This window comes from Lepidothrix coronata, unplaced genomic scaffold (assembly GCF_001604755.1).
Source record: "Lepidothrix coronata isolate B3197 unplaced genomic scaffold, Lepidothrix_coronata-1.0 Scaffold31, whole genome shotgun sequence".
Lineage (NCBI taxonomy): Eukaryota > Metazoa > Chordata > Aves > Passeriformes > Pipridae > Lepidothrix > Lepidothrix coronata.
Genome location: NW_016690211.1, coordinates 9,069,744 through 9,082,140, shown reverse-complemented (window position 1 = coordinate 9,082,140; position 12,397 = coordinate 9,069,744). Strand labels below are relative to the sequence as shown.

The following is a 12,397-nucleotide window of genomic DNA, read 5'->3' as shown; positions in this document are numbered from 1 at the left end:
GAGGGATCTGGACAGGCTGGATCATGGGCTGAGGTCAATGGTATGAGGTAAAGGCTGGGGGCAGAATGGCTGGACGTGGGGGTGATGGTGGACAGCAGCTGAACAAGAGCCAGCATGTGCCCAGGTGGCCAAGAAGGCCAATGACATCCTGGCCTGGATGAGCAAGTGTGGCCAGCAGGACCAGGGCAGTGATTGGCCCTTTTGTATGCAGCACTGGTAAGGCCACACCTTGAATCCTGTGTTCAGTTTTGGTCACTTACTACAAGAAGGACATTGAGGTGCTGGAGCATGTCCAGAGAAGAGCAACAGAGCTGGTGAAGGGTCTGGAGCACAAGTCTTACTAGGAGCGGCTGAGGAGAAAAGGAGGTTCAGGGGAGATGTTATTGCTCTCTAAACTTCCCTGAAAGGATGTGTGGACAGGTATGTGTTGGTGTCTTCTCCCAGCTAACAAGTGACATGACAAGAGGAAATGGCCTCAAAATACCATTGGCTATTGGGAAAAATTTCTTCACTGACATGTGGTCAGGCATTGGAATAGAGTGCCCATGAAGTGGTGGAGACACCATCCCCAGAAGTGTTCAGAAAACATATGGCTGTGGCACCTGGAACATGGTTTAATGGTGAAGGTGGTGGTGGTGGTGGTGCTGGGTTAGCAGTTGGACCTATTGATCTTACAGGGTTTTTTCAACCTTAATGATTCTATGATTCTGTTCTCTAACTGCATCAGAATCACCTGACATAAAACTTAGTTGAGATTATTAACATAATTTATTTTAAACTAAGCATTTCAGTAGAAGCAATGATGTTTGTAGGACTTCCAGTAAAAATGAAGCCAGGTAAGAGACTCCCTATGCTAAAATAATGAGAAAGAAAACACTTAAAGAAAAAAATTCATTGGCAACACCAAACAAATTGCACAGGAATTTATACACTGGGATTCTAAGAGTTGATCATTGCTCTTGGACAGAGAAGACATGGACACAAGCAGTTTTAAAGAACAGAGGTAGATTACATTGTTTGCTTGTCATAGCAAACAGTATCGTAACTTAATCTAATTTTTGATACATGGACATAGGATTGAAGAGTTTATGCAGTTTAGGATTTCTGACCTTTTCCTCTGTCAAAGATTTCAATACTGTGAAAAGTATTAAAAAAAGAATTAATTAAAAATAAAAGATGCCATATAAACCTGACAAAGTTACAAACACCATCATGGAACACAGTGGGGGGTTTTATCTTTAGTTTTGCATGGAAGATGAAGAAAGACAGTAGAGTTCATAAGAAACATGCTTATGTTTTTACTTTAAAATACAAAGTTATCAGAAATACAGAATTAGGGCACTTTAGGTACATTAAAAATTGTAGAACTGGTGATTGCTCTGTCTTGGTACTCACTATATCTAGAAATTATTTAAAATGTTTCTGTTCTTTCTAGGTCCCTTTCTGGGTCCCATACACTCATTTTTTTCTGCTTAAGCAGGAACCTTCAATGCCTGCCTTACTTCACTGTGATATTAATGATGCTGATATCCTCATAGGGCTTGTCAGTTTTTGGATTGACTTTTACATTTGAGATTCTCTGAACAACTTCCATTCCTTTAGTCACCCGTCCAAACACAGTGTGCTTGTTGTCTAGCCATGGCTGTTAGAGAGCAGAGGAGAAGAAAGAAGAAGCATGTTAATACAGAAAGCATCACATAGGTTAGGTACCAAAACAGAAAGAGAGTAAGTACACATGGATACATTTTGTATGTCTAGACTATGGAATCTAATACTATGTAAATACCAGCATGCAAGTAAATACTGGGGTGCAGTTAATACACACTCATATGCATTTGAACTTACCTTTTCAATTGTTTTCTCTAAGTACTACAGAGGTCACATTCTACCAGTGCAGTAGCATTGTATAGTTTATTTTAAAGTGTATTCTCAGTTCACAGATGTGCTGTTCCAGTCTCTCTATTTTCACAGAGGAATTTGAAGTGCCAGTCCAGAATACTACTAAATTCAAAGTAATTTTCATAGAGTATGCCCAATTTGAATATAGGCACTGACAGAACTTAACAAACCTCAAAACTATGGCAGATATGTGCTATTTTTAAAAAAAAAAAAGACACTGGATTTTGAATAACTGTTTAAGAATACATGTTACCTTTTAAGAAATTGTCTTGTATCTCTTAGACTCACATACCAAAATTTCTCTTTTGAGCTCTGAAATTATACGCAGATCAAAGGAAATCTTCAAACCTGAACAATGGCATTTTTGTATACCTACAATTAGCTACACTTAAGGAGATATCCTGGCACTATATCCAAACCCTAAACAACCTACACAATACCTAGATTTCCATCAAGTTTAAATCACTGTTACTGGGATACATAATTGCGAATATGCCTAAGAATGTTTTGTCACCCTTACTCCAATTAAAGGCAAAAGGCCTCTTGTTCACAACTCACAGAAATACTTTTCTATTTCTTCAGGGATGGTTTCAGTGAACCCCACACAGTATACATCATGGTGTGCAGCATTTATTTGCAAAATATTAAGGAAAGATTATTTAGATAGTACTAGTGCAATCCTTTTTGCATCAGAAAAACTGTATTTTTTACTATGAAGTTAGCATCTCATGCTTTAAATTCAGCTTTTAATATTACTTACAGTTGGCACTACTGTTATAAAGAACTGGGATCCATTGGTATTTGGTCCTGCATTAGCCATGCTGAGTGTGTATGGTCTGTCATGTCGTAAAGTTGAATGAAACTCATCTTCAAATTCTCCTCCCCAAATACTTTCACCTCCCATTCCTGTACCAGTTGGGTCACCAGTCTGAATCATGAAACCCTGCATAGAAATTGTGTTATTACATCATTGCATAGAATAAATAACTGTTTTATGCCAGGTGACGTTTTTTCAAACCTGACAACAAAATGTGTTAAAATGCATTTAAGGCTCTTTTGAGTGATAATCAAGTCAACTTGTGAAAAAGCAACTTCTGTTTTCTCACTCACTGTTCCTCCTAGTAAAGGACAGAAACCTGACTGTACCTTCTGCAAACACTTTGGCTGTATTTGGTGCAGCAGAAATAAGAAGCTGTACAAGAAATGCCCTCTGACATGAAACAAAGTCTTAATTCAAGCAGGATAACTGAACTTATCTTTCAGTTTTCTGCCACCTTTTAGTTGCAGTACAACTATTAAACAACTTTAGTAAGTGATTAAGCTGTTGAGAATATCAGAGTTGTTCAGACTTTATAGGGAATTCTAAAGCCACTCCAAAAATTCTCTTTGCAAAAAAGGAATGAAAGGGTTAGCAAAGAGGACTGACCACTAGGGTACATTATCTAAACCAACAAAAAATTAACTTGCTACAAGTTACCTTGATGATACGGTGAATTATGTGTCCATTGTAATAGCCATTCCTGCTGTGCACACAGAAGTTTTCCACTGTTTTGGGGCACCTAAAATCATATAATAGAAAACAAAGGCTACAATAAATATTTGTCTGGTGACAAGGCCATAAGGATTTCAGTTGAGACTAAGATCCTGCTGTGCTGAACAGTGTTTCAGCTCAGTGTAGAAAGGGCTTTCATCAAATAGGGAAAAACAGATCCTCCACCTTCTCAAACCCAGAGCTGAAAGCAAAAAGTTGAGGAGTACAAAGTTGAATAATTACACAGGAAGGCAGCAGCAGTGCTGACAACACAGGGATGTTTAAGCTGTTGCTGAGCAGCACAGTGTCGAGGCCTTTTCTGCTCCTCACCCCACCCCACCAGCAAGGAGGCTGGAGCTGCAGAAGGAGTTGGAAGGGGACAGAGCTAAGACAGCTGACCCCAACTGACCATAGGGACACTCCATTCCATACAGCATCATGTTCAGCATATAAAAACTGAGGGAAGAAGTGGGGGACACTTGGAGTGATGGCGTTTTGCCTTCCAAAGTAATATATGATTGTTTTCTGGGAAATGGTGGAACACCTGTCCATGGGTAGTGGTGAATTAATTCCTTGTTTTACTTGTGTGCGTGGCTTTTGCTTTCCCAACTAAACTGTCTCTACCTGAGCCCATAAGTTTTCTTATTCCTACTCTCCCCATTCCATCCCTACAAGAGGGATGCAAGCAAGCAGTTGTGGGGGGGGTTAGTTGCTGGCTGGGGGTTAAACAATGACAGTCAGAAAATGAATTATCTCCTCAAGGCCTAGTTCAAGGAACAACTGATTAGAGGTTCCCCAGCTTTCTACTTAGACTAATAATTTTGTAAATAAACTGTAGTAGAAAGCTGTTCACTTTTACCTCTACACTTCTTTTAAGATACACATGCAAGATGTCCAGTGTTGCATACAAGTAAAACTGTAAAAATAAAATGTTTTAATATTATATAACTTGCAGTCAGCACAGTCAGTTTTCCTTCTCTGAAACTACTTGTTAACATTGTTTCGTGAAGAGGTGGAATCTTACTGTTCATGGAAAAAAAGGGACAACCCCTTCAACCTCTGTGACTTGATTTTTTATTTCTGATAGATGCTACCAGGGTGAAAATTCTTTGTGGTAGCTCTTTTGCTATTTTTTTGAAATGCATTAGTAGCCAAGGTAGATTTACACTGACAAGTTTACAGTCACCCATTTTCCCAATAATGAGAAAATGGCCGAGTCCATAGCTGTAGAGTTACTCTAGCTGTGACAAGGAACATTATCTTGGGTTTTAATGACACTCCAGACTATCTTATGAAAAACAGCACCAGTGATATAACTAAAGAAACAGACAAGATTATAGTCCCAGTTCTTGCAGAGCAGCACTTAGTCATTCACAACTTCATTTCACAACAAAATGGCCAAAGACTTAACTGGCATACAAACCTATATCCTATATGCTCTTCTTTAGTTTTAATCACATTAAAGAGATTTTAAATTCAAAGCTCAGCTGGGAGAAAATACTAGAAAACAAGAAAGGACAAACTTAACAATAAGCAACTCTGGTAATATCGTATACATAGCACTAATATTATATGCTGATATAAATGTTATACTGCTCTTAAAGGACCTGAAATAACATAAAATGTAGTACTCTGGCCACATTTTGAAGTTGCAACTACTATTCCTATGGCTTGCACAGACCTCCTGCCAAATGTTCTGCTGCTGCCAACATCACTTTATTTCCAGATGGAACCAAACAGCTCTGCCTTACACTAATACGTAGCTTACACAGAAGAGCATGGTTACCTCTCCACATCTGCAGTTGGGGGAACGAACAAAAGTTAAGAAAGGAACAGTCCCCCGGAACCAATAACTAAATAAAACAAAATGGAATTTTAAAAACTCCTGTGCCCCAAACTGTTATTTAGGCCTATTTTAACCCTACTTTCTGTTCATCGAGAGTCACATTCCTAGCTTGATGTATTAAGAAACTGTCAAGAAACAAGGACAGTCAAAAACGGGAAAGAAAATAACTATTCCTAACTTGAAATATAAGTCTTGGATATTGCAACCCCAGGGACAGAAGGAACAATAACAAAAGAAAAACTACCAAATACATACTCAACAGGAAAAAGCTTGATATGAATATCTCCCATGCTTGTGTGGATGATGGCACTGTCTGAGACTCTTTTGGGACCTTCTGCCTGAGTGGCTGCCATGACCTCTTCTTTAGAAGGTTTCTCATTAAATACATCTCTATCAGAATCTGCACTCTTTGTATCTTCTGGTTCACGTTTAGTAAACTGAAGAACAAAAGAACAGAATGTTAACTGCTTGCTTATCTCTTTTTTTCCCCTTATCTTACACAATGCTCTGTGCCCAAGAAATCAGTGTCATTATTCAACCTGCTAAACATCCAATTCAATTTGAAATGTAGGAAGACAATTCATAGACAGTGTATTCTTGCATTTCAGTGCTGTGCGTTACCAGCATTTCCACAGTCACAAATTCCAGTACAACTACATGCAAATCCCAAGTAACTTTTTATAATCTATTATCTTTAGACTTCCTCCCCTTTTGAACAGGAACTCCTCAGTAGTTCAGCACTTTTTCTTTAAAAAGGAGCAGAGAATGTCAGGTTGTTCTGTTATACTCAGACAAATTTGTCAGGTTTCATGCCAAAAGTTTTAGGTGCACTAAACAAATCAAACTAAATCCTCTTATTCCAATACTACATTAACACGAAACTGTAGACAACCAGCAAATCTAAGTCATAACAGACAGACCAATCTCTAACCTCTATGGCTATCACCTATCAAATCAACTACTACCTTCTCTGGACTTGCTTGTCTGTTTGGCTTATTAATTGCATCTCACATAAAAATCAAATTGTGAACAGGAAAATGACTCCTATCTTTCATGGTTGCCTGCTATGTCTGTATTGCTACCGAGTCCTGATGCTGGTCTGAATTTTTTTCTATTACATTTTTTATATATACAGTTAATTATTGTTTCTCTATAAAATCTGGTTAGTTTTTTTAAATGTTCTTAATTATTTTTCAACTAGAACAAAAGGATATCATCTTCTTGGAGAATAAAAATTTGGATAGCCTAAATGACCCCCATTTATTTAACTGCTTGAGCAATGTGAAAAAAATTAAAGCTATTTCTAGCCAATGTATAAATAGTTCATGCTAAAAATTCCAGAATTTACTTGCAGTATAAAGGAGCTCCTCTAGGAAAGTTTTTTTAGCAAATACTCAAGACAAAAAGCACTAGAAAGGGACAAGAAGAAAAGCAAAAAATAATGTAGAGAAAACATCAATACAAGAATTTAAACAGAAACTGCACACACCATGTAAAACCTATTCTTTTTAAAAGCTGTGCAGACTACTGTCGGATCTGCCTGGATATTCTGGAGAACAGGATTTTCAGATGCTTTCATCTCTATAGTGATTGCAGCACGATGTTTCTTTGCCACTCCTTGGAATAAAGCTAGTTGCATCATTCTGATGTTCTCTTGTTTTCCCAAGATACGAATGCACCTGAAGTACAAGATGTAAAGAGGTGTAACTACTGTCAGCTGCTCACAGTCATAGAATGTCTCCTTTCTGACTGCAGGACTCAGAGCAAAATTCCCAAATCCTCTCCAAGTAATTATTTACTAATTAAGATGTTTCTCTACTCAAACTTGCTACCTAATTTACCAGTCAGCCTCTATACGTAATAAAATCCCAACTAAATGATCCAGATGTACTTTACATTATCCCATCCAGTTAGCCAGAGATTAATAGGTTACACATTTTTAATACACGTATGCCTGCCATGTTTTGTCCTTATTTTACTAGGCTTTAATCTGCAACAACTCATTGTAAAGCATGGGGCTATCTTCTCTACAGTCTAATGTAAGGCTCCCAAATAACAGCACGAAAAGTCTGGAGACCTCCACAGCCATATCAAGTTTTAAATATGCTATAGATGTGACTGAATACAGACTTTGAAACAGAAATGTTATCTCAATGTGTGTCACTGGAACTTACCTGTTAGTCTCTACATTGATGACCTTAATGCCCAACATTGTTCCATAGAGAACGAAGTGTCCAGTTTCATCAAAAATTATATTAATTAATCTTACTGCATCCACTTTCTCCAGCTCACGCTCGACTGCCATTCGTCGGCCAAACTCCATGTCTGGTAGTTGCTGTCTCATCTGCTGAAGTTCGGTAAACATCTACAGAAAAAAACTCCACATCACTATTATATTAACATACTTTAAACTTTTTATACAGCAAAACACTAATCCACATGATTAGAAAATACCAAATTCAACTGAGACTATTCCACTCAAATGAAGAATTTAAACAAATACAAGTAATGCTTTCTTTATTTTCATGATGCAATAGGCATGTTATAGGACTAGGCTTAAGCAAAGAAAGGTGTGCAATATTATTTGAAATTCTCTGTAATTGCTTTCTAGTAAAATGTAATCTAGCAGTATGAAAACAGATGAAAAACAACACCTGTTTCACTATGTAAGTAACATAAATCTGTAAGAATTCATTTGGGACAAAGCAATACAGAGGACAACGAAGAGAACATGAAAGGCCTTTTCTGCAAGAAAAATATAGGAAGGAAGTTGGCTTTTAGAAATAAATGATAACTTAGGTGAATGTTCTGGCAAATAAATTCAAATAAGTACAGAAAATGTCTTGAAGAAAGAGAAACAAGACAAAACTCACACTCAGAGATTCGTCAAAGACTCTCATAAGCTTCCCCGTCAGAAAACGAAAAATTCTAACTTTTCTGTCAGACCCAAGAGTGGCCATTTTCTTGCCATCAGGTGAAAAACTTATACTGGATGGGTAAGCCTTGCATTTAGCAAATTCATATAGATCAGTATCTGTTTTATACTCCCAGTTCACATTCTTGGGGAATTTATATTCATGAGGTGTACCAGTCCAGTACTCGATCATCCCAGACTTGTCAGAAGACACAACTACTTTGTAGACAGGGTTCAGCCGTATCTGAGTAAGCGAGGATGTATGGAGTTTATCAAAAACATGAAGTGGCTGGTTATTTCCTCGGCCATCGTATATGAATATTTTTCCTGTGCTCTTCTCGGATGTTGCAACAGAAGATATGGCATCTCCAGGGCAATACACCCATTCACATTGGCCAGGGTGGTAGCTGCAACAGAGAGTGGAAGGAGAAAAAAGCAAATAAAGAAATAAGGAATGGTGTTAGATAAGAGTTGAGTTACGCTGTACACTTGAAATCAAATATTCTCTTCCATCTGTTAAGTGATTAATGCTTCATTAGAAATGAAGACAACTGCACCTCTGCCATACCCTTACAGGAAAGGTCAACTACATCTTGCCAAAAAAATAACTCCCACACAAAAAACCCAAGTGATATAAACAAAATTAAGATAATCCCCCTATATTCTTTAAGAGTTGTGAATGCATCTAAGAAGGAACTCATTTGCTACTTGCAAAAACACATTCTACAAATAAAATAAGACAGAAATATGTTCAATAATATAAGTTACGTCTGTTTTACAGTCTGTAAGCAAAGATTGAGAACCAGAACTCAAACTAAATGGCAGACCTCAAAGCAGTGATATGGTCTCCATAGGAAACTCATATTTAGTATCCTTTCACAAATCAAATTAACAGACGCTAAAGGACACTATTATGATAGACAATAATAATTTGGATTTTCAATGCCTGTCTGGTAGAGAAAAACATAACCAGGACTTTGTCTCAGGTTCACCAGAAAGAACAGGATCAAATAAATAAGTATGAAGTCTCTGCAGAAATAGCCAGCCTTGTCCAGATCACTGATGGAAGCATAAAGCATGGGGATCTTGATTACCAAGGTTGGAAAAAATCTATTTAAAGATAAATCAGGGAATCTACTACAGAAAAATGTTATCGGTAGCAAAACTGATTTAAATTCTACCTCATTTTTCCCTGAAGTCTCAAGCAACAACAAAAAAGGGCATCTTCTATTGTAACAGCTTTGGGGTTTTTTTGCTTATGTATAAATTCTACTGATTTTGTAGAGACAGTACAGGGCTGCTATGTAGAAAATACCAGCAAAATCAAAAGACAAAGGCTAAATGGAATTTTTCCACAGCAGACAGCCAAGAGAGAATCAATTCCTATAGGCTAAGTACATTATGATATTAAAACTGTAACTAGCAAAGCAGATAGCACAAGCTTTTTTCCTTGAGTTTATACTTCTATCCAGTTTCACAATTAACCAGTAAGTAGTAGAGTAGGAGGAATAAGTTTTTCAATGCCAAAAGACTTGTGAAAAAAAACAGTATTTCCACCATTCTTGATGCAGCACTCACTGATCCTCCAAACCTTCAAACCCACCCTTGTAACAGTGTAGGGCTTGTTTTTCTCTGGTATTGTTAATAATTGTAGTAACATACATTCTTATTTCTCCCAGATCCTTTAGCTACAAACTATCCAATTACAAAAATGCTACAAAAGCAAGAGGAAGGAAAACAACACAGTTTCTAGCAGAAGGAAATTTGTATCCCTATGACAACAAATAAGACGATACATACAGGCCAAATCCCTTCTCTAATGGAACCATTAGTGGACTGTAATTTCTAAATTCAGTGCCAAACGACAGAAAAAATTATGCCTTGTTAAACATTTGGAGAAACACCACATCTTTGTGCATAACATTTGAGACTGAGAAAATGCCTTTCCTACTCCTCTCTTGTAGTGTTCCAGTCAAAATTTTTCTATTCAGTCAGGCAGTCTCCAGCCATTGGATTCATTTCAGACAAAGAAATTTACTCAGCTTCATCTGATTTAGGGAGGGGGTGAGGGGAGAAACATCAAAAACTCCAAATTATTGACCTACCTCTTAGCAAAATGATCCCCATTTATAATCCCAAACAAACACTTCCAAACTAAGTAACTTACCCAAGTTTCAGCATGTTGATCATGTCAAAGTTGACTACATCAAACACCTTCATTGCTTTGTCATCTCCAACTGAACAGAACAATGCTCCCTCTGAACTAACAGCAATACTCTCAATAACACCTGTTAATAAGGTTAACACACTATTAAGAAACGGGAAAGGACATCCTTCATTTCAATATTATATAGGAAAAAAACCTACTGAAGTTTAAGCCTCCCAACTGTTTTGCTACCTTTTTTACTTAAAAGACTACCTGAATTCAGTAAATTACTATTAAAAAAAAATGCCAAAACACCACTGGGTATCCTATCAGTGTTTTGACTTAGGTATGTGACAATGAACTACTTACCACCTACATAAGGGAAAGATTTTAATGGCAATTACTTCAATTTAAAATGTTGATTTTATAAAATTGAGAACATTATGATGTGGTAAAAATCAGGTGCTCTTCAGCTTGTATTTCTCAATAGGGAAAACGCAGCAGAACTCTGTAGACTATTACCACACAATACTCAAAATTACTCTGCAATTGAAACTTCCATAAATTTCTCATAATGCTTATTTTTGCCTAATAGGTTTTGTTTTCACATTTTGCTTCCGTATATAATGAGAATCTGATAGTTAAGCTCAAGAACCTACTTTAATATTTCTTGCAACTCTAAAAGGAAACTATTTTTACTACCTATTTTTAAATATTTTTCTTACTGTAACTGTCAGCATATCAAACTGAGGGGTTTTTTCCTTCAGGCATATGATAATTTCTAACACCATGGAGAGTGTCATTTTCTGTTCAGTCTATTTAACACTCAGCATAGTGTTGAAGAACTCTGTGTACTTATTAGCTTAGAAAATTGGGTTAAAATTACTCTTAATTGCAATTCAGCCAATAATCATAACAATGATGTAGAATTTACTCTACAGTTACAGTAACTCCAGATGAAAACAATGCACTTTTTTCCTTACCACAAGGGACAAAAAAATACAACTTCATTTAAAGCAACATATTTTTAAACTCCTCTGGATTTTATGAACCCTGTTATGTACCTTGTTAAGTTATGTCCCAGATATTCTCTCCACAGGCAGGGCACAAGGAAATGCAAGGGATGTAGGGGATCTGTGCAAGCAGAGTCCTACATGTTTTATTCTCACCCTATCCCTCCTGCAGTCTGGGAGCAAAACATTACAGGACAGAGGAATGAAGGAAGACAGGTAAATATCAATTAATTTCTGACTGCACTAAATGAACCCCAGAATCTGTCTCTCTATTTGCACTCCCTCTTTAAACAACAAAATCAATGGGGAGGAAAAAGTGAGGCCCTTTAAAGAAGAAAAAGCAACTTCTCACCCAGGTGACTTCGGAAGTGTTTAACAAACTCAATCCCTTCTTCTATTTTTTTCCAGAATTTTACATGTCCATCATGACTGGCTGTTATGATAAAATCTGTCCTACAATTACAAAAGAAAATTAAAAACAAGAAAAGAGATAACACATTATGCATTTTCCCACTGGTCAGTAATCTGCACCATAATTAACACTCTGTAGAGGATGAACTTTCAAGAAATTACTGTGACAATCTGTCTGAATGGGTACTATCACTCCTGGAAAAGCAAACAGGTATTTTAATGCATTCTGGATTAATATATGAAAAGTCAACACCCTGAAAAATTATAACACTATCCTTTCTGAATATGTAAATGTAACTCCTATTTTAGTTCACAGTAGTTACTATTTACGTGTGTGTGCGTGCGCGACTGTGTGTGATCTCTGCAGTCTGCTGAATGGTGCTTTTTCAGAGGCAGTCAGTCAATCTTATTCCTGTATATCCTGCACATTTTGATAAGGATTTTAAGACCCTCCTTTAGTTTATGTAAACATTTTTTTAATCTTCCTTCTAAGTAAACCTTTCCTTTGCACTTTGTTTTCAAAAAAAAAAAAACCCAAAACTTTTAAAAGTTACAGGACACTGTAACTTTCCATTACTAAGCATTTAAAATGAAAACTTCTTATCATATATAAAAATACACCCCTGACAAAGAAATA

The 12,397-nt window shown here is 36.8% G+C and overlaps 1 protein-coding gene across 1 annotated transcript in view; it reads right to left on the bottom strand.

Moving 5' to 3' along the window:
- Window positions 1–1,274: 1,274 nt before the first annotated feature.
- Window positions 1,275–12,397, bottom strand: part of PPWD1 (peptidylprolyl isomerase domain and WD repeat containing 1) — a 12,741-nt gene continuing 1,618 nt past the window's right edge. Inside the window, exons 3-11 of the mRNA XM_017811272.1 lie at window positions 11,702–11,802; window positions 10,358–10,478; window positions 8,150–8,597; window positions 7,451–7,641; window positions 6,766–6,955; window positions 5,532–5,713; window positions 3,377–3,458; window positions 2,660–2,842; window positions 1,275–1,642 (exon numbers count right to left, since the gene is read on the bottom strand). Coding sequence (XP_017666761.1) covers window positions 1,499–1,642; window positions 2,660–2,842; window positions 3,377–3,458; window positions 5,532–5,713; window positions 6,766–6,955; window positions 7,451–7,641; window positions 8,150–8,597; window positions 10,358–10,478; window positions 11,702–11,802 — 1,642 coding nt within the window. The 3' untranslated portion in view covers window positions 1,275–1,498. The remainder of the gene's footprint in view (window positions 1,643–2,659; window positions 2,843–3,376; window positions 3,459–5,531; window positions 5,714–6,765; window positions 6,956–7,450; window positions 7,642–8,149; window positions 8,598–10,357; window positions 10,479–11,701; window positions 11,803–12,397) is intronic.